The following is a 21,884-nucleotide window of genomic DNA, read 5'->3' as shown; positions in this document are numbered from 1 at the left end:
TGTGGGTTAACCTTATACAGGTGTGTGGGTTAACCTTACACAGGTGTACTCAGAATGGCAGGCTTGTGTGTGTTCACTTCTCAAGTCTAGCCATCCATCGTGGTGGAGGGTGCGTGCTGAGAGGGGTCAGGAAGCAGAGAGGCCAGGGAAGGAAGGCAAGCGCTGCCCTTCAGCTGATCGACAACAGCACACCACCTCTTTGAGCTTATGTTTATTCTTACATTTTTGTGCAAAATTTTTCATTTCATGCTATAAAAATCTGTTTTCATTTAAAATATATGGCTTCTCAGATCCAGGTTACTCTCATCCCCACAAACTACCAACTCCGTCTATGAGAGGCAGTTTGGAGGTAATTATCACTATGAATGCTCCAGGCACAACTCCAAGGCTCCATCCAGACGACAACGGACCTCACACTCTGCCTGAGCATCTAACTGCCACATAACACCTTAGCCAGAGCTAGCCCTACACAAGGCCACCCAAGTCACTGCCTCACACAGGGTAGGGCCAGGTCTCACAGCCCATGCTTCCAAACACTGGAAGCCCCTTTTTCCTGACTGTAAATCACCCTTCCATACTGGACCAACAACAATCAGCCTTTGTGCTGCTTCCCAGACAGTTGCTTGTCTCCCTCTGACTTCACCTACGCCTGCATGTGTGCCTACTCCAAGGGTTACCCCAGATGACTCGGTGAGTCTCATGGGACAGCCATGAGCATAAGCCGTGTCTCTGCCTTCTCTCCTCCAAGAGGGGCTGTCCCTGATGGATAATCAACATGCAGCTGCCAGATACACACAAACTGCTACTGCTCAAAGGCTACCAGGATGCCTCATATGAGCCTCAGGTCAAGAGAGTCCTCCACAACCTCCCCCAACACGGGCCCGTCTCATCAACACAATGCTACTTGACTTTCCAAAGAAGCTGCCTGACTCTGATACTGAACAAAGCTCCGAGGTTGTACGCGTGGCACTGTGGTATATGAGGCTAATTAGAGTTAGGAGCTCCATGCTGCAAACACAGGATACTTAATAACTTTTATCCCCACTTCCCCTCCCCACCGAGCTGAGGACCGAAGTAAGTGCTCTACCACTGAGCTAAATCCCCAAGCCCCCTTATTAACTTTCAACTGACAAATTTACACACACACACATAATCTGAAGGACCTCTAAGTACTTAAACTTTAAGGCCTATTTACTAGTTTATAGATTATGCTACACCTGGCTCCACCCAGCAGCACAGACAGTCATGTCCCAGACAGGAGTCTAAGGCGACCACAGCACCATGAACAACCTCAAAGATTCTAGAACAAGCCACCTGTTTAATTCTTGACTTTCATATACCTTTGTACCTCAGCCAGCCAGCTCAAATAACCTACTGTAACCCACCAGTATAATCTCTCACTGAGTGGTGGTTTGCATAAAAATGGCCCCGACAGGTACATAGGGAGTTGCACTATTAGGATAAGTGACTTGTTGGACAAAGTGGCACTCAGTTTCTGTCTGCCTGCTGATCAAGATATAGAACTCTCAGCTCCCTCTCCAGCACCAGGTCTGCTTGCACGCTGCCATGCTTCCTGCCACGATGATAATGGACTAAACTCTGAAACTGTAAGCCAGCCCCAATTAAATGTTTTGCCTTACAGGAACTGCATTGGCCATGGTGTCTCTTCACGACAATAGAACACTAAGACTCACTGCAAACACATCTCTGTGACACTATCTTCTCCCAACGAGCCTCTCTGTGCTTCTCTGAGAATACTTCTCAGTAGTCACTCTCCCTAACTCGTGGAGGATGCAGTGGCTCTCCAGCCGGCTGCTCTGGAGGAGCACCTGCAGTACACTGTTACCCCTGGATCTCGGTCCTCAGCATCGCCCTGACAGTGCAGGAGCACTGAGAGCAGAGCACCCAGAGTAACATGGAGCAGCACAGGCGCTGTCTGTCTCAGAGTTGAGTCTGTAACAGTGGAGCTCTGAGAGTACAGACATGTCCTCAGACTCCCCCGGGCAGCACCTGTCATTTACTGCACAATGTCCTCCCCCAGGGCAGCTGACCAAGGTCCTGTAAGGCCCAGGACTTATGATTATTGCCACTAAAGTTTCCCACAGAGAAACAGGCTGCCACATGGCTGTCAGGACGCACAGATGGACACAGGTGAGAGGTGGTATGACCTCCAGTCTCCAATCTAGCAGTAAATAATAGCTATTATAAAAGTAAGTACTGATGTTTATTTTTTTACAAAATCATTGTTATAGGCTATTTTTAAGTGGTCAGCTCTAGCAATCTGCTTCCAAACAGGTTTGATCATTGTTGACCAAGGTAACTGTGTGCAAGCACCCCCAAACAATGCTTGTCTCCCTTGCTGGCTCCGGAGGGACCGAGGCCAGCACTGCCTTCCCTTACTTCTCATTAGACATGGCAAGTTGCTGGCCTTGTTGGGGAACATCAGCTAAAGATAGTGGGGTCACTAAAAATAGCAGAGCACTGATGAAGCCTTCCGACACTCTTCACACGGGGACACCCTGACCACTCCAAAGCAATGCAGAAGCAAGAGCTGACTGGACCTGGGCATCTTCAACAAGCAGGAAAGAAACTTGGGGGAAACCACAAGAAGGGAGACACCACCCCAGAGAAGAGTCATAGAAGTTGCACAGGTGTGCCAGGGGTTCCGGTACTGTACTAACAAGTGTCTTCAAAATCACAGCATGTTGTTTGAGCTCTAATGCTGCCTGGACCCCTATCCTGGACCAACCTAAGCAGGGGACCGAGCACCCACACTGCCACCATTCCAGGCATAGCTGACTGGAGACAGATGGCAGAGGTGCTGTGGTATTATACATTCTTCATTTGCCCAGGTATTTCTGGTGATTCACTAAAACAACTCAAACAACCAAGAATGAGGTAGAAAAACAGAAGGCCCACAGTGGCCAGCAAGAGCCAAACAGGCAGTGACATGACCCAGGGTGACATGCAGCCCAGCCTGCCAGTACTGTCCCTAACAGCCAGCCACGCCCGCTCTCTGGACAGTCAGTCAGCTGCTTTGTAAGTAGACTTTTTGGCTTGGGGCTACCACATTCCTCATACCTGGCCTGTGTTTGCACCCTGCTAGGAGTGGGTACCAGGTCACAAGATCCTCCTTTCAGAGCAGGATAGGTCTGTGACCTTTAGTGCAGCAGGAGGGCCCTAGCTGCAGCCTAAGAACTCCTTCCCCAAGGAATGTGAGGACTGAGGCACACCCTTTAACTCCAGGTTGCTGGGTACTTAAGCTCTAAGCGTGACCTCCCAGTGCACCCTGGTGTCAGACTAGATAAGGGCAAGCTCAAGTCATGGGACTGTCTCCCAGGCCAGTGCCTTAAGACAGCCAGTGTCAGATGGAGGAGGCCTCCTAGCACTTCTACTGTACAGGCAAGCACACTGCTCAGGCTCTGCCTGTATGGGCCCCCGGCTGCCGTGTGCAATGACGGGTTTGTGCCTCATCAGATAGTTAAGGCAACTGTGTGAGTCCCTCACTAAATTTTAGATTCTAGCAGGAAAAGCCAAGCCATCTTTTTCGTTGTCAATATTTCTAGCACTGGTGCAACCCTTGACCCTGAGAGGATGTTCAGTAGTCACTAAACAAAGCACAGCCAAGCTTGCAAAACAAAAACAAAAACAAAAACAAAACCAGCTTGCTGCTCAGTCCCCAGGGAGAGTCAGGCTCAGCCGCACCTATGCCAGTCACTTATGTGGGACTCAGAACCCATGCAAGAGTTCTGAAGCTGAACATTAAGCAAAGGCTAGTGTCCTAGGTCTTTCCTCTTTGCACTGTCTGAGGAAGATGCCTGGAGAACGGAACTCCAGGGGCCTGCTGAACATTGCCTTTCTGCCTCTGATTATATAAATTCTGTAAGCTTTGAACCTTCCCTAGATAGGCTGCTCTGCTTAGCCTTCCAAATAGCCCAAAGAAACGGAAACTGCTCTCATATCACAGAGCTAGGGCAGCTGGTTTCTTTGTTCCCAGCAGCCCTTGCACCAGGACACTCATGGGTTACTATGGACACACGAGCAGGGCAGACAGAAGGTAAGAGCTATGGCCAGGGGCCAGGCTAATGACCAGCCTGTGCTCATTTGCTGGGCTGGACCTGGAATCTGCTTGTAAGAGCTCTGAAGTCACTTACTATCAGGGGTTCCCTCCAGCTGCGCCTTCTCCTTCCTGGAGGTGAGTGTCTTTCTCTGACAGGACTCCCAAGTCCTTTCACTGCAGACAGATAAGAGCCTACAACCTCTCCCAGCAGAGAAAACCCCCAGCCCATCTTCCTGAAAACAGAGACAACACACAGACAGCAGACACACTCATACTTTCTCCTTTCTCAGCACTGGGACTGAAGGGTACTCACTGTGATTGCCATGATGGTGGTGATCACCTGGGAGTATAGGGGAGGGAGCCCCTCACTACCACAGCTGGTGAGGAGGAAGGAAGCTCTTGTGTCTCTTCTGGCCTCTGTATTTCATGTCACTGCAGAACTGCAAACTAACCTCTCTCCTAGGCCTCAGACTCTACCATACATTCTATCATCGGGAATGTAGTTCCCCATCTTCCACAAACCCACCCATGTTCTGGATGGTCTCCAGAGACAAGGAATTTACCTCCAGAGATGCTGCCCATACCCTTTTCCCACAGAGCACTGGAAGGTTGGCATGCTTCCTTGGTCTCTCAGCTAGGTTGTTACTCTATCAGGGCCTCCAGGTTTATACAGTGGAGAAACCTCTATGCCCTTATGGTCCTGAGTCACCAAACGCTTTACTCTTTGGCACCTAGAGACACGGTCTGTCACCAGGCAGTATAAGACTGGGCTCAGGTGTGAGGTGCTGGTGGTCTGCAGCTGAGTGGGCTGAGGACCCTTGCACTAAGAAAGCTTCAGGGAAGCATTCATGAACACCAGGTCAAACCAAGGCGGTCCCTATTCTGCACAGTGTTCATGAACACCAGGTCAAGCCAAGGTGGTCCCTATTCTGCACAGTGTTCATGAACACCAGGTCAAGCCAAGGCGGTCTCTATTCTGCACAGAGTTCATGAACACCAGGTCAAACCAAGGCGGTCCCTATTCTACACAGCGTTCATGAACACCAGGTCAAGCCAAGGTGGTCCCTATTCTGCACAGTGTTCATGAACACCAGGTCAAACCAAGGCAGTCCCTATTCTGCACAGAGTTCATGAACACCAGGTCAAACCAAGGCGGTCCCTATTCTACACAGTGTTCATGAACACCAGGTCAAGACAAGGTGGTCCCTATTCTCACAGGTTCTATCTAGAACCATCAACTGGAGGTGCTTGGAGTCATGACACCAGCTAAGCATTCTCTATTCTCACACTACTTCAGCTCCAGAGAGTGAGTCTCCACTCCTTCAGTTCCACCGAGATGCTGAGGAGAGAGGGAGGAAGGGGATCACTGTCAGCCTCCTCATGGTGGGTTCAGCTTAGCAGTCTCTGTCCTGAAGACAGATCTCTCCAGGACACTGGAGCTGTTCATCACTTACAAACTCAAAGTACCAAGATGCCAGTCAGAGCCAGAAAGGTAGATCCATGTCTTCTTCTTCCTGCCCCTGTCCTGCCCAGGCTCTTCCTCCTGCCTTTTATTCTTAACAAAGCAACAATGTGGCACAATTTTTTCAACTATTTTAAGCCATGTTTGTAACACTGTACTAAGTATTAAAGCTGAAATTCCAACAACAAAAGTTTTAAGTGGCTTTGGGGCCATGGGCCAGGTGCACAGAAGCTCTCCCTGGCCCCAGCTGATAAATATGGTCCCATTTAAACATCCCTAGAGAAGTCTCTGGTCATGTAACCAGGGCCTTGGGGACGACCATGGAGTCTTACCACATAACAGCATTTGGCCATGATCTGTCTGCTTATGTGTTTAGATTCATTGCCAGTACTTGCTCAGAACTGGCCTCTTTACCACTGACCAGCTGGCAACAACCTCCCTCACCATGGTTTGCAAGTCATGGCTTCCTGTGACCTCAGGGCAACTGAACTGCAGGCTGGAAGACTGCTCCCTGTGAGGTCCTGCTTGCCCCTCCTGCTGGGACTTCTCTCAGTGATGCTGGCCATGAAAGGCTTAGCCACTCCACCCCTTCTCTTCCCCCTGGTTCCTTCCTGATGAGGAGTTGAAGCTTCCTTGTGCTGAGGAAGCTCCCACAGGCACTGAGGGGAGACAGGAAAATCACAGGCGGTTATTTTCTAGGGAGTGGCTGTGCCTGCCTGTCCAAGATCATTACACCCTGCTGGAAAAAGCCAGTTTTGCACCAGCCAGATACAGGGGTGACTACTGTGTATTTTAGGAGTGCGTTGGAGGGAGTAAGATGGGCAGAAAGGGCAGGTGCCTGTCCCAGACCAAACTTACAAAAGCACACGTGAAAGCCATGTGCGCTTCCTGAGCACATCTTTCCAGAAGGGCCCACAAGGCCTGTAGGTGCAGTTTTAGAAGACATGGTCTCCTGCATGTCTCCAAATAAAACTATAGAAAACACTGCAGAGTCAATCACAGTGCTGGTGCCAGTGCCACTGCCCCCATTTTTGCCAAGGGGCAGCTGTGAGCTATGTGAATGGCTCATCCAGGCTCTCTCTGTATCCATGATCTTAGTTCTAGGGAACTGTAGGGACTGGTGGGCAGAAGGGCTGGTCACTGCAGCAACTGTGGGCCACAGTCAGTGCCCTGTGAGCAGCCACAGCTTCCCTGGTAAATCCCACGGGGCTGGGCAGCACACAGCATCCAGCTGCATCGGCAGTCTCAGCCTTGGGGACTTAGGGACAGCCCCATCTTGTGAAGAAGGCAGAAAGGCAAGGTGTCTACAAAGACCTTGTGCCTGGAGGACATGCTCCCTACAATGCTGGCTGGTGACGTGTCCTGTCCTGCTTCCCGCCACCTTCCTTCTTAAACTGGATCCCTAATAAACACTTCATCTTCGCTCTCTGGAGCTGCAAGGCCCAGCCTTTGTTAGTGGCCTTCACGCTGAGATGTGAACCAAATTTTCTCTTTTTTAACTCGCCTATCGAAACAAAATAAAGTCAGACACGAAGGAGGAATGCTAAGTTCTCTGCACAAGCTCAGCCGTGAGGCATCCGGCACACAGGCCATGCTACTACTGAGCACAGTCAGGCACAGATCAGCTAACCCCGAGGCATGCTGGGTGACGGGGGTCTCCCTGACTGCTATGCAAAGTGCCCATCAGGCTCAGTTCACTTCCACTTCCAGACTCCCAAGGTGAGACCCTCAGCCCACAGAAGGAACACTGCAACCTTCACCTTCTGACTGCCGTGGTTCTAGCCCAACTAGTCAGTGTTGTAAGTTTCTTACTTACACACACAGACACACATACACATAGACAGACACATGAACACACACACACATAGACAAACACACACACAAACTTACTAGGAACAAGAGGACTCAGAACTTTTAAAATAATACCTTCCTTTAAAAAAAAAAAAAATTTTGAAACAGAAAAAAAAAAAAAAAAACCAAAACCAAAACACTTCAATTAAAGGACAGGAAACCAAACAAAACAAAAATCTCAAAGCAGCCTGACACTGTTCTAACAGAGCCAACAATTTTACTAGTAAATGGAATTTTAAATGTTATCCATCCATTTCTTACTGTTTCTTTGAATCATAAAAGAGTTAACGTAACAGAGTCAAAGAAAACTGTCTTCCAGCCGAGAGTGATTACAAAGGAGTTCTGAAAGACTCCGTCACACAGGGCGCGCCAGCTCCAATTGCTACAAGCGTACTTAGAAAAAACACAGGAACCTCCCGCCATAACCCAGCAGTGACTGCCACCATGCTCCCGAGCTGTGCCAGCTGCTCAACGCACCCTTCCTGATACTGGCATTGCCAGGTTATCAGGCGCTCCTCTCTGGAGCATCTCCACCCACCACCCTCTCAGCCCAACTGCGCAATAAGCAGTGTATAAAGCCCTCCTGGTTCTGCCTTGTTCAAAACACTACCAATAACCTAATGGGAAAGATCTATTAAAATGTCATTGGTTCTCAGGTCTCAGTATCATCACCATCATCATCGTCACCATCACCATCATCACCATCATTGTCGTCATCACGTCATCACCACGTTTGTTGTTTTTGCTTGTTTGGTTTCTTGTTTGTTCGGGTTTTCCTTGTTTCTTTGTTTAAGACAGGATCTCACTGTGTAACTTTGTCTGGCCTGGAACTCAATATTGTAGATCAGGCTGGTCTTGAACTTATAGCAATCCACTTGCCTCTGACACCATGACCAGCCATCTTTTTGGGTTTTATAGATTTTTTTTTAGAAAGTGTTTCCTCAAAAAGAAGGGTGTACAATATCAAATATAGAAGAGCTTTCTTATTTAAAACTATCCACAAATCAACTTTAATCTGGACGAAGTTCTGGAACTGGATTGTGTTGATGGTAGCAAAATACGGTGCTATCTGATACCATGGACATGACAGTTACAATAAACTTTGTATCATGGGCACCACTTTACCACAAATCACTGTTCATAATCAACAAATTAACATGTCCATATGCTATTAAAAATCATTCCTTGGACTGATTCCTTGGACTGACAAGCTGGCTTATCAGATCAGCCACCAAGCCTGGTGATCCAAGCTTGATTCCTAGGACCAACAGGTACAGGAGGAGAACCCACTTAAACAGTCATCTTCTGACCTCCACATGTGCTGTGCGGCACACACCTGCACACACATACACACAGGCACAAGCACACACTTAAACAGTCATCTTCTGACCTCCACATGTGCTGTGTGGCACATACCTGCACACATACGCACAGGCACAAGCACACACATATATACATGTACCTTTGAAGAAAAAAAACACCCCTTAAGTGAAGGAGGCCAGGAGCAAAATGACAAGCACAGTGGCTCCCACTTTTATGTAGAGTCTGAAACTGATCTCAAGAAAAAGAGCAGAAGAGCAGTGTCTAAGCCTGGAGAAGTTTGGGAATAGAGCGAGGACAGGCATCGAGGCTGGAGATAGGAAGCATGGGGTGAGTGCAGTTGGCAACGGTCAGGGAACTATCTCAAATAACCAGTGCAGTTAGTGCATATGCCAATCAATCCCAACATAAGAAGTAGTCCGTGTAGACAGGCAGGTCACTCGAGCTGACCCTCATGCTCTTCTACAAACACTAGGTTATGGGGCATATGCTGTGCCTCATAAACACATAACACTGTATTGTCTGTGTATCACATGTATACTGTGTCATCTAAAATGTTAACAGTGATTTAATTTTTTAAATTATTCTGATTTTTCTATCATGTAATTTTATTTCTTTGACCATATTAATTCAAGACAGAATTCAAGCTTGCATAAAAAACTAGGCATGGTAGTGCACCCTGGTAATTCCAGCACTCAGAGAGCTGAAACCTGCATTTGAAGACAGCCTAGGCTACAAAGCCAGATTTGAGGTTTAATAACAAATCAAACTTCCTCAAAATGCAGCACACATATTACCTGTTTTAAGACATCGAAGTCCATGGCAGACAAGTCAGGGGCCATTCTTGTGTCTACCCAGCTGCAGGTGACAGCACGCAGACTGAGCCCCAGGCTTCCTCTGCTTGGCCACAGCTGCAAGGCCATGGGCCCAGACCCCTTAGTACTCATACCTGCTCGCCTCGGTACCCCCTCCTCTAACACTGCCACACACCGCTCACTTGGTTCTTATCTGTGTGGTAGCCAGTCTCCAGTGTGCTCCACTGAGTGCAGTACATACAGCAAGCATTCAACAAGTTTGAGAAGCATCAAGTGTCAAGGCTGACTTGTGCTGGTTTCTGTGTGGAAAGTTCACAGGTGTCTGCAGACAGTCTCCAGGGATGTTTTATTTGTATTCTTCATTCAAGAAAAGGTGAGATTAACTGACCAGAAATGATCGCCAAAAGGTCACTGATCACCATGGCAGCCGCCTTCATATACATGACACTTCCCAATCTATACCAAAGTTAGTCATTACTAGAAGAGCTCGCCACTTTAATGGTTCATATTTTTCTGAACCAACAACTGTATCAACACTTTCTAGAGTCAAAAAGTGATTCTGCATGCAAAGCATTTTATGTGAAAGTGACAAATGCAGGTGAGACTTGACCTTCACAGAGGACCACGTCAATGGCCTCCACCACTTTCTTCCCACCTTCATTCACGTTTAGGTGATCTCTGAGACCTTGCAAAACTACACAGAAACCTAGATGAAATCCTCACAGCACAAGTTTGCTGTCCCTAATCCCCTGCTGAAAATAGGCTGAGGAAATCCTCTTTTCCCTGAGCACAGAATATTTAACTGTTACGGCATGTCCTCCTCCTAGGCAGGAGGAAGGTACGTGGAGCCATGGGTCTGAGGTGGGAGACACGAAGCCTACACAGCCCCTTCCCATCCTCCCGTGAGGCCTAACACCTATTGCAAGCCGTTCTTGCCCTGGCCGTGGTTCACACTTGCAGAAGCTCCGGGTGCCTCTGAGCAGCACCTGGCATCCTCAGGCCTGGGGTTTAGTGTCAAAGCTGGGTGGGAGCTCTGCTTAAGACAGGCCTTCTGCTTTGTTTTCAGTCTAACGGTTGTCGTTTCCAGAATTCAACATCCACGGAGGCCGGAGAGGCCAGACGACACCAGACTAGAAGAAGAGTGATTTCTGCAGTAACAGTCTCATCAAATGACAGTGAGACTATGGTTCTTTAAGCACACTGAAAGCCAGACAAGAGCCAGCTCGGGGGATTACGGCTCTGTGAGGATCTGAGGGCTGTGGTATGCAGGTGTGTGCTGATTCTGCTACTTCACTTCGTGCCCACCTCCCGACAACCAATCCTAGTTTTGCTGCAGAAAAAACATCAGTCTGAAGATGAGAAAGGTAGCAAGCCCACTAACTGGAGCCGTGCCTCCTCCTGATCACATGACCATGGCTCTACTAAGTCGGCAGGCCCAATCCACTTTGTGACGTAAATAACAACATCTGTCTGGTCAATAAGCCAGATGCTACACATCTGGACCACAACACAAACACCACAACGTGTTATGTTACTGCCTTGTCCTCTGCCTCGCCAGATACACTAGGAAGAGATCAAGTCATTAGATCATATGCAATAACGGGTGAATTACCTGTGTCACTCTTTAGCCCCCCTTATATATACACACACACACACACACACACACAGTGTATTCTATGCTGAGTCTTCCCAGATTTTGTAGATTGTGTTATAATTTGGTAATACAACAAGCAAACTGTGTGTGTTTTGAAATCCACTGTGTCTGAACACTGTCTACACTGACCCTCCTGTACTGTGTGCTGCTTGAGGTACTTCTACACTTCAGGTGCTGAAGCCCTCGTGCTGTGTAACTGTACTTGAAGATTAGGCTGGTCACAAAGCCCTGAAGATGGTGGCATCTTAACAAGGGAGGACTGGTCTCTCTTTTGAACAGATGGGGACACAGCCCAGCCTTCAGAGCCTGAGCTTCCTGCTAAGATAGGCTGTGTGGGGCCTCAGTCACTGAGGGGTGCATGCCATCTACTGCAGTGTCGCCTGTAAGCTGTCAGGGAACCAGCTGCACTGACAGAGCTGGCATGAGGCATTCCCTCAGGGTAGCATCCCAGACACAGGCTGGTTTTCCTCTCCTGCCCAGCCTTAGCACTGGTATACTTAGCCATATAACTTAGATGTCCATCAATGGCCATTTCAAAAAAACTATAGCTGCTGATCTCACCGGATGAGACACCAGACAAGAGCCTGAAACAGCCATCCGCTACAGAAACTCCTCTGGGGCCTCCACGCAAACTCCAGCTGGCTTGCTCTGACTTCACTAAAGAGGATGAATTCAGTTAACTGATCATTGTGGGGACCAACACAGGCAGCCAGAAGAAATCTGTAAAACCAGGTCAAATACTCAAAGGCCAAAGGGCTTTGCACCTTACTTGGTTGGCATGGGACAGGGACAGGAGTCCCAGACAGGGAGTGGGTAGAAGACACTTCACAGGGACAAGGATGATGCTTCTGCAGTAAACAGAGGAATGGAAGTGGTAGCCAGGGCAATGAGGGCTCCTCAGGGATCACACATCATTTTTACATAATGTTTGATATACTTCAGAGACAGGCAGCTTCCAAGGCTTGTCCTCACAGGTACTAAGTGTCCCGTGTCCATGCACAGATGTCCGGCCGTATCAACAGCTGGCCAGGCCCTAAACATAAATGGGGTACAGGGCATGAGGAGGAGCACATCAGGATGGGGTACAAGGCATAAGGAACAAGTCAGGATGGGGTACAGGGCATAAGGAGCACGTCAGGATGGGGTTCAGGGCATGAGGAGGAGCATGTCAGGATGGGGTTCAGGGCATGAGGAGGAGCATGTCAGGATGGGGTGCAGGGCATGAGGATGAGGAGGAGCATGTCAGGATGGGGTGCAGGGCATGAGGAGGAGCACATCAGGATGTTCACACGTGGCAATGCTGCCCTGCCGTCAGCCATGAGGCACTGGCTCCACTCTGTCCTCAGTCCCAGTCACTGCTGCCACTCCATCCCCTCTGCAGCTCTGGTCTGGAGTTGTTTCTTGGACTTTTCTCTCAAGTCTGCCCTGCCTTCTGACTCTGTCTCTATGGTATGCTGCATAAACCAAATACCAACCACAGTATTCCTCAGGCACTTGAGGATAAAACCAAGTCACAAACATGACTTCACAGAGGTGCAATGCCTGACTAGTGCCCTGGGATCCCCTGGGTGAGACAGGTCCCATGAAGAGAAAGGACACCAGGCGCAGAAATACCACAGCAGTGAGTGAGGCTGTCACATCTACGAGGCCACCCTGAACCCCACCTGCCTACATATACACTGTGGAGAGCACAGCAGGCTGGTACCATCAGCTAGGACACCCAGTCCCTCCTCTACATGTACTGAAGGGGGCACATGGAGAGGTGACTTCTCCAACACGGTAGGGGGGTCACCGTGAATCAGCAGCATGGCGAGCAGGTCCCAGTGTGGTCACATGCAAGGTCGGGGGCAGGGCATCACAATGCTCTGGGCCCATTCTCTACCTAGAGAGAGGGTCACCTAACTTACTTGCCTGCTCTGAGGCTGTGCTGGGCAAAATGGGTGTACAGCCTCATATAAGGCCCATAAGCCCACAGCCACTCCATTCCTGTGGAAGAACACAGTGCTCCTTCCTGAGGGAGTGGAGACCAACCTCAGGGTAGAGTCTGCCATGTGACAGCAGAGAAGGTAACCTTCTCGGCTGGTAGAGCTAACCTTGGGCCCGGATGGATCCCTCTATCCAGCCCTCTCACCTGGGCCCTTTCTCCTTTGTCTGAGATGGGCTCAGTGGGAGCAGGGCAGAAACCCATTGGCTTTTGATCAAACTCAGTTTTTACAGAACAAACCTTCTCTTAAAAATTTTTATTTTCCAACTAGAAAAAAAAAAAAATGTTGTTTTTTTCCTTTTTAAATTTGAAAAAAAAAAAAAAAAAGATCTTGACGACACACACATGCACTCCGGTGAGCGGCTCGGGAGGCTCTTTCCAGTGAGCATCCGACCCTCAGCTCTGTCCCGTGGGGAGGCAGCTGCAGCTGCCATCTGGCTCTGCTTTAGCCCCCTTGGGAGATAAAATGAGCTCAAAGGCCACCTAAACACACCTGAGAACCATGGAGAGTGACTCACATAGGGATGGAGGGCTAGGGCCATGACATCATTTGCCAGGTGAGTGAGGTCAGGACTTGCAGGGGCATAGATGTTCTTGCTAGTAACACCTTCATTTGTGAAACATTATCCATACCTGAACCACAGACTGGGCCAGGCAGGCACCGTGGCTCTCAGCTCTCTTGTGAGGCTGAGGGAGGATTTCAAAGCCAGCCTGGGAACGTGGGCCAACCCCATCATTTAAAAAAAGATTTTTTTTTTAAACTGGACTGGGCCAGGTATAGTGGTGGCACACACCTTTAACCCCAGCATTCAGAAGGCAAAGACTGATGGATCTTTATGGGTTTGAGGCCAGCCTGGTCTACACAGAAAGTTCCAGGCCATCAAAGTCTACACAGTAAGACTCTGTCTCAATAATAACAAAAACCACCTGGATTGAGTCAGACTCTCAGTGGACACCAACCCCAAGTGCTGATGTTCCTTTAAAGTCTAAACTAATCAGACAAGCCAGGCACCCTTCCCACAACCTGGAAGCAGAGCCCATCCCCAGAGCAGCATGGCTCTCCTCTAGGAGGGTGGCTCACTCTCTAGGAGTGACCTTCACCTCTATGAACCTCCAATGTGGATGAACCTCTCGACAAACATCCAAAGAAGGGGTGCAGTTCTGACACCTACGAAAGCTAAACTATACAAAGGGATTATTTATGACAAGTATCAGAAAGAGTAGACAGTGGTCACAAACAGAGGGATTATTCATGACAAACTATCAGAAAGAGTAGACGGTGGTCACTACAGGTTTAGAACAGAAATGTGAAAATACATTTCTGAATTACATCTGTCTGGCTCAGTGTGGTTTTGAGTGGGGACTGCCACTAACAATTCCTGCAGATAGAATGAGAGGAAGAAGCACCATCTACTGCTCCTTACTCTACTTTAAAATTCTGATGACCAGTTAAGAGACTGACAGCAGAGAGAGTAACAGGCACTGTGCTCACAGGACAGGCCCACCAGGAGGTGACTTCCACATCACTTTCCTCTTCAGGAGGTATGGTGAGAAGGACCTCCCTACCTCAGTCACAGCGCCAAAGCTTGAGAGAGAGCATGTATGTGTACACACGCGCACACACACACACACACACACACACACGTATGGACATGCGCACAGGCAGAGAGACTACATCAGCACAATAAGAACCTGAAAAGCAGCATGCTAACTATTTTACCCTCATCACATGGGGGCCCAAACCAGAAAAGCCTGAATCCTTATCAGTGGGTGAGAGACAGGTCACAAGCCAGCGACAGGCCAGGCAGCTCAGAACAGCCCATACCCACACTGGCAGCTGTACCCTCCAGCAGCAGGATCATAAGGAAAAGAATCCACCAGTATTCTAGAAAAGTCCAACAGTGGGGATACTAAGCAGGTACTCACCTACATCTAAGTATTGGCCAGAAAGTCAACTACCATCCCAGCTACTGAGTCTAACCAGTGCAGGCCGGGCCAGTTGCCTGATCCAGGGCCAGTTCCTCTAAGACACAGAATCTGAAAATCCCTTCCAAGGGGTAAAAGTTAATTCTTGGGAAATAACAATTTAAACTCCTTGGAGACCTTCAGAGCTTTGCTCTTGAAACCAGGTTCTGAGAGGCTTGCTATCCCCCCAGGCCCTGAGTTCCAGTGAACCACAGACAAAGACCAGAATCAAGCCCCAAGAGCTCGGATGGACCGTCAGTGAGGTGGCAGGAGCCCGGGAAGGAAGGCACAGGATATCATCAGAGGCATGAAGGCTGAGAGCCTAAGAACTCTGCTTGAAGGGCCAGAAGCCTCCAGAGTCCAGTCTGTCCCACATTCCTGGCACTGTATGCAACGAGCTAAGGAAAGAAAACCTAGACGGCTGTGGTACTGCTGCTCAGCAAGATTTACAGACTTGTTACCACTCCAGAGCCTGGTCATGCTCCCATCAGAACTGCCCGCAGCGCTTCCTCCAACCACCGCAACAGTGGGGAGAGTCAGCCATCAGAGGTCGCAGAGCGGCTGTACACAGGCCTAAGCACAGGGTCCCTGGGACACACAGGATCCCTGGCACACACACGGGATCCCTAGCACACACAGGATCCCTGGCACACACACACGGGATCCCTGGCACACACAGGAGGATCCCTGGCACACACACGGGGTCCCTGGCACACACACAGGATCCCAGGCACATACACAGGGAGATTATCTCCTCCTAAGATAAGGAATCAACAGAGACAGGAGGTGTCAGTGTTCAGGCCAGGGTCCTAGCAAGGAGAGAAGAGTTCAGAAGGCACCTAAGGGTACACAAGCAAGCAACAAGGCAGGCACCAGGCGTCAGAAGAGAAGGGCCCCACAGCCCCCATCACTACAGTCTCTGCACCCACAGCCCCCGCCCCCACAGCCCCTGCCCCCACAGCCTCCACCCCCACAGCCTCCACACTGCCCTTTTACTCCACTGGACACACTACTCAGCCCAGACTCAGTCAGTCCCTAAGCCCTCAAGATGCTGCCCAATGGGGCCTGCTAAACCAATGTTATGGTTTGGATACAAAGCATCCCTCTACAAAAGGCTCATGGCTTGGCCCCCATTTGCCGGTCAGTCATGGAAGACAACTGGACTATGAAGACTCTGACCTGATCAACAGATTAATATGGTAATGGATTCATAAATACATGGGGTCACTGGAAGGTACTTGAAAAATTAGGTGACTGGAATTATGCCCTGGAAAGACAAAGACGGACCTTGTCTCTGGGATGCCTGGTTCGATCTCTGGCTCATTTCCTCTCCCTGCTTCTGTCTTCCTCCTTCCTCTTCTCTCTCATTTCTTCCCTGGCTACCTACCAATAAGCAAGCCCTTTGGCCTTCATGTAATCCAACCATGATGTTCAGTGGACCTTGTTTTCATGGTCTGAAACCATAAGCTAAAAATATATCTTCTTCTTTCAACTGTTATCTGTGATGCCAAAAGGAGCTCATGTCCTGCCAGTAATACGGGCTTGTGTTCAGTTTGCGTCTCCATTCTGCCGTGGCTATCCAAAAATGGGGCTCTCCACCTCTGACACAAAGTGTGAGTACGCAGACCACTTGAAGACGCTTTAGTCAGCTGTGAGGGATACCACCAAGGTCAAGAAGATCCTGGGATGAACACCCCCCGGGGGTGGGATAAGACAAGGTGGGAGGAGGAGAGTCTAGTCAGCTCCACTTGGTAAGCCATTATGACAACGGTAAACGAAGACATTGACTCTATGCCATGGGGTAGATGATGTCACCCAAACAGGAAGAGGGTTGGGAAGGGATCCAGAGTACAAACGACAGAACTGGTCTCTATCAGAATGGGATCTGTTGTCCCAAACCAGGAGGAGGCCAGGACAGAAACAGCAGTTGTGGGCTGTGCACAGCATCCCCCATGAAGAGGGAATGCAGGTCTGCTGGGAATAAGGACAGCACATGGTGTCCAAACTGAGATGTTCCACTCAAGGTGCATCAACCGCGTGGGGGGTGGTGGGAGGGAACTGTGGGCTCCTGCGAGTGGGCAGCACCGACGGCCCTTGCTTTACGGACCAGGAGACAGTCTGAAGAAGCTAACCAGCAGCCCGAAGTATTCACCCGGATGGAGGCAGAGACAAATGTGAGTGACGATCCAAGAGACAGATGCCTGACCTCCAGAGCTCTGCATCCACCCCGAGTTCCTCAGCCCTCAGCATCCCAGTCAGGCAAAAATAGTACCTACTCAATCTTGTCAGATTTCCAGTGCTGTAAGAATGGCTTTCTATTGATTTGTATTACAAATAAATAGCACTCTTACCTGAGTTTAACTTGGTTAAAAGAACATTTGTACGTCTGAGACGTAGGACTCTTGCATCCAGCTTGTCTCTGTCAAGCAGAGGGCGCAGGCGCCCCACAGCAGTTTGTATGTTCAGCTCAGAGCACGTTCTCAAGCAGGATTCCTAGGCAGTGAGGCACTGCACATGCCTGTTAACAGAATCACGCCATCTCAGCTAATTGTAAACTGAGGACAGTGTTCTCGTTTCTAGAAACGTAGCTGGCTGTCATGATATCAGCCTCTTTCCCCTGGGTTATTAAATTCAGTCTCTGGCATGAAATGAAAGCATCTGAGGATTGCTTGTCCTAATGAGCAGACCGATATTCAGTAAGGCTTCATAGGACAATGGGGAAGCTTCCATGCAAGGAATAATATAAAGGTGATTTATTCAACCTTTAACATTTAACATAAAGGTTAAATAGACAGCTGCAGTGATTATTCAGAAGCGTCCAATCAGAAAACACCAGCCTCTGAAGGCAGGCAGGCGCTGGACAAACTTGTCTAGCTGCCGCCTTGTTAAATGTGTGTGAATTATAAACTTTACAAGTCCATCCTATAGATTGCTACCACTGTGTTGGAGATGGACCATCCATTAGCTTGGGGGTTTTATGCCTAAGGAATCACTTATTTCAAATACCAGAAGGCCTTGGTGGTTAAGTGGTTTCACTCTGTATCCGGGAATACGGACTCTAGGGGCTGAACAGGAAGGCCTAGATCCCCAGAGCTGGATTAGAGGCAGGAAGTCCAGTGAGTTAAGTCTCTTAGAACAGGCGAGCTCACAGTGAGCCCTGATGTCCAGGATACAAACCGCTTGTTAATAAAAATGAAGAAGCCAGATGTAATGGCATACGCTTTTGATCCCTGCACTTGGGAGACAGAGCCAGATCTCACAGAGATCTCTGTGAGCTGGAGGTAAGACTGATCTAAGTACTAAGATCTAGGACAGCCAATTACATAGTAAAACCCTACCAATGATGAGGAGCAGGAGAGGAGGATGGGGAAGGAAAAGAGGAAGAGAAGAGGAAAGAGAGAAAGAGGAAGGAGAAGAGGAAGCAGTAGAAGGAGGAGGAGGAGGAGAAACGTGCATGCTTACAATTTTCTAAACTTTTGGATAAGTATAAAGCAAATGCTTGAAGTTCTCAGGAGGCCAAACTGTCTTTTTCTAATATAAGGAACTGTAGGGACTGGAGAGGCAGTCCAGCGGTTAAGAGGCTGCTCTTCCAGAGGTTTGATCCCCAACGTGCCCATGTGAGCGTATATGGTCTGTAACTCCAGGCCCAGGTGATCCTCTCTGACCTCTGCAGGCACCAGGCATGTGTAGGCAAAGAATCCATTTACATAAAATAGGATAAAAAAGAAGTCGAAATGAGCTGGACACAAGGAGGTGCACCCTGCCATGCCAGCCACTGTTGAAGGTGAAGCAGGAAGGCCACACACTTAAGACCCACCTGGATTCAAAGAGAGTTCAAGCCTGGCCTGAGCTACTTAGGGAGAGCCTGTCTCAAAGCAGGAAGTCAAAAGACCTAGGGATATAACTCAGAGGCAGAGCACTTGCCTAGCCTGCAGCAAGTCCTAGGTTCAATCACCAATTGTCACCAGGAAAGAAAGGAAGGTAAGTGGGTAGGGGGGAGCCTCAGGCTTTCCTCAGTTTTCTGCCTTAGACTGTGTGCTGCCTGCAAAGTAAATTTTGGAAAGCAGAGGCTCCAACAAGCCATAAAACCTAATAAACGAAATCCAGGCCCCCTCGAAGAAGCACATCACTCAGACATGACAAAACGAAGCTCTTGACCCACAGGGGTTTGAGGGAAAATCAAATCCCTTCAGCATGAACCAGGAGGCGAAAGGGAGAGGCCTCTATGAGGAGCCTGGCCCAGGAAGCAGGCTCTAAATAAACTCTATCACTGTTCCTGCTCAGCCAGCAGCAGTATTCCACACCTGGCTTTAAATTATTTTATCTTTGCCAAGTATACAAATCATACCCACCAATAGTTCGTTCCCCCCACTCTCTCAGGAAAGCCCTGTAGAGAACCAACCAACTGTCGCCCCTTGTTAAAAAGGCTTGGAGTCAGGTAGCCAATGCATTTAATCCCAGCACCGGGAAGTCAGAGGCAAGCAGATCTCAGTGAGCTCAGGACTAGCCTAGACTACATGGTGAGATCCAGGCCAATCAGAACCACACTTAGGGAGATTCTCTCAAAAAAGTAAAAGTTTTTGAAGGTTTCCTAAACTTCTCCCCCGACACCCCTTCCCCCATATAAGTAAGAGTGCTCAGCTAAGCTCTCACTGGTAGCCCAGGCTAGGGCCTGCCCAGGGCCCCAGGGAACCATAGCAGTGGGTGTTGGTAAACTTGTTGGGCCTCTCTGGGGATCCAGGCCCCATCCTTACCCCTTTTCTAGACTAAGACACTCAATCTTCACAAGAACTACAAGGCGCAAGTTAACAAGAGGACTGAAGCAGGACCCTAGAAGCCAGGTACACAGCTGCAAATGGAAGGCCTCCCGTAGCCTCTGTCGCTTCCTCTCAGAGGGTCACCGACCAGACCCACGCTCCTCACCTCACAAACCTAAGAGGAAGAGTCACTGGCTCTACACGTGCTCCTGAAAATGTTTAAGATGCATGACATGACTTAGACTACACACGGCGCATGACCTGAGCACACGGCTGTGTGACTGTTCAAACACGCAGCAATGTGGAGTGCAGAGCGGACTGGCCTCTTAGAGTTCTCTCTCTCATTTACCTGCCTGTACTCACTGCCCGGAACTGACCCAGGACAAAATACCTATGACCAACGTTATTCTCCAAGGGCTGATGACTCCATCTCTAGCAAGCTTAGGCCTCAGAGGGAGCTGTGGTGCTTTTATTGATCTCAGGAACTGTGTGAAAGGCAGCAGGCTACAGAGGAGAGGCTCGTTTCTGTAGAATAAGTTACATAAACCATGGGGTAAGAATATCCAATCTCTTTTTTCTCCTCTTGCAAAAATATATATAATTTGACTTCACATCTCGGAGGATAAACCGCATTACAAGAAAACAAACCATAACTGTTTCGGGGGGAAGGGGAGTCAAATTAATTTCATGGCTTAGACTAGAGTTTAAAATCATAGATTAAAAAGTAGCTGTGTACAGGCCTGTGGCAGAGGAGTAAGAGAACACACTGCAAGCAAGGAAGTAAAAATGAGATGAGCAGAAAGTATATCATTCCATAACTTACATTCCAGACAGATAATCAAATAATTAGGAGTGGGGAAGTTTGTTAAGGAATATCTGCAGCTTAGATTTGAGAGAAAACACCACTTCAAAAGTAAAATAGCACAGCAAAAAGAAACTTAACCGGAAATTTTACCTAGATTAAGGAAATATAAGATAGCTGAAAGCTTCCCTGAGGGCACTCTGGAAGTAAAAGCACCAGGGATGAAAATGAGTCCTGAGGCCCTGGGAAGCTGGCGGGACCACAGAGAGTCTCTATAGGGACCAAGAAGACCACCCCTCCTCCTTTCGCTTCCCACGGGGGTGGGGGGAGGACAGCAGTTTCCTAGTGTGATTCTTTTCTTACTGGAAGGCCTAAGTTGGAAGGAAATTAACCAGAAAAAGAAGAGAAAAAACCCGGGTAAATTCCCCTTCAGAAAAACCCACATCCAAGGCCAAGTGTCCGGCTCAGAGAAGCCAGAAAGAGCCGGCTCTGGTCCCCTCCGTACCCAGCCCGCACTCGGCACGCGCTCCTCAAACCTGTGACCACCCGGCGCCAGCTGCCGCACAATAGGTCCTTGTGTCCGGCTTAGGGAAGACAAGCTGTCCCGGGGCAGATTCTCTCTTTTCGGTACACACACCCACTTTGCCCCGTCCCGGCTGATGGCTGCCACCTCCCTGGTCTCCCCTGGTGAGACACTAACTGCGCAGCGGCATCCAGGGCACTCGGACCTGGCTGGCTACTTTCAGAGATGGCAAACTTCACTTCTGACTCCCCGGTGGAGGCTCCCCGCTTCCCCGTAGCCCCGTATACATGTCCCAACCGGTCCCGGTCCCGGTCTCCGCGCGGGCCCGCCTCGCTGTAGCTGAGCGCAACCCCCCGAGGATGGATGTCCCTCGACCTCGGGATTGACCCGACTGCAACTGCCTTCCGGGTGGGCCTGGCCGAGCGCAGGTGGAGCGCGGCGGGGACCCGTCGGCCGGACGTTCCGGGCCTGAACCCCGACCCCGACCCCGACCCCGGGCCCCGGCCCCGGCCCCATCCCAGCGCGCCACTCACGTATCTGCGCACGAGCGTCCTCAATAGGCTGCAGTCCATGGTTATCGCTCCCGGCTCCGCGAGCCCCGGGGCTGCGGGCGCTAGCGCAGCCGCCCCCCGCCCGGTCACGGCCTGGGCGGCGCGGGGGGCGGCCGCGGCCCCTCCGCGCTCATGCCCCG

General features: G+C 49.6%; 1 protein-coding gene across 5 annotated transcripts in view; it reads right to left on the bottom strand.

Annotated features, from left to right (window-relative positions):
* Positions 1-21,823, bottom strand: part of Atp11a (ATPase phospholipid transporting 11A) — a 106,155-nt gene extending 84,332 nt beyond the window's left edge. For all 5 annotated transcript variants that reach the window (XM_028766290.1, XM_028766295.1, XM_028766291.1 and 2 more), the window contains exon 1: positions 21,727-21,823. In XM_028766290.1, the coding sequence (XP_028622123.1) occupies positions 21,727-21,765 (39 nt within the window). In that variant the 5' untranslated portion in view covers positions 21,766-21,823. The remainder of the gene's footprint in view (positions 1-21,726) is intronic.
* Between the last annotated feature and the right edge of the window lie 61 nt (positions 21,824-21,884).

The sequence above is a fragment of the Grammomys surdaster genome, unplaced genomic scaffold (assembly GCF_004785775.1).
Source record: "Grammomys surdaster isolate TR1022 unplaced genomic scaffold, NIH_TR_1.0 167, whole genome shotgun sequence".
NCBI lineage: Eukaryota > Metazoa > Chordata > Mammalia > Rodentia > Muridae > Grammomys > Grammomys surdaster.
This window is presented reverse-complemented; position numbering and strand designations above follow the sequence as displayed.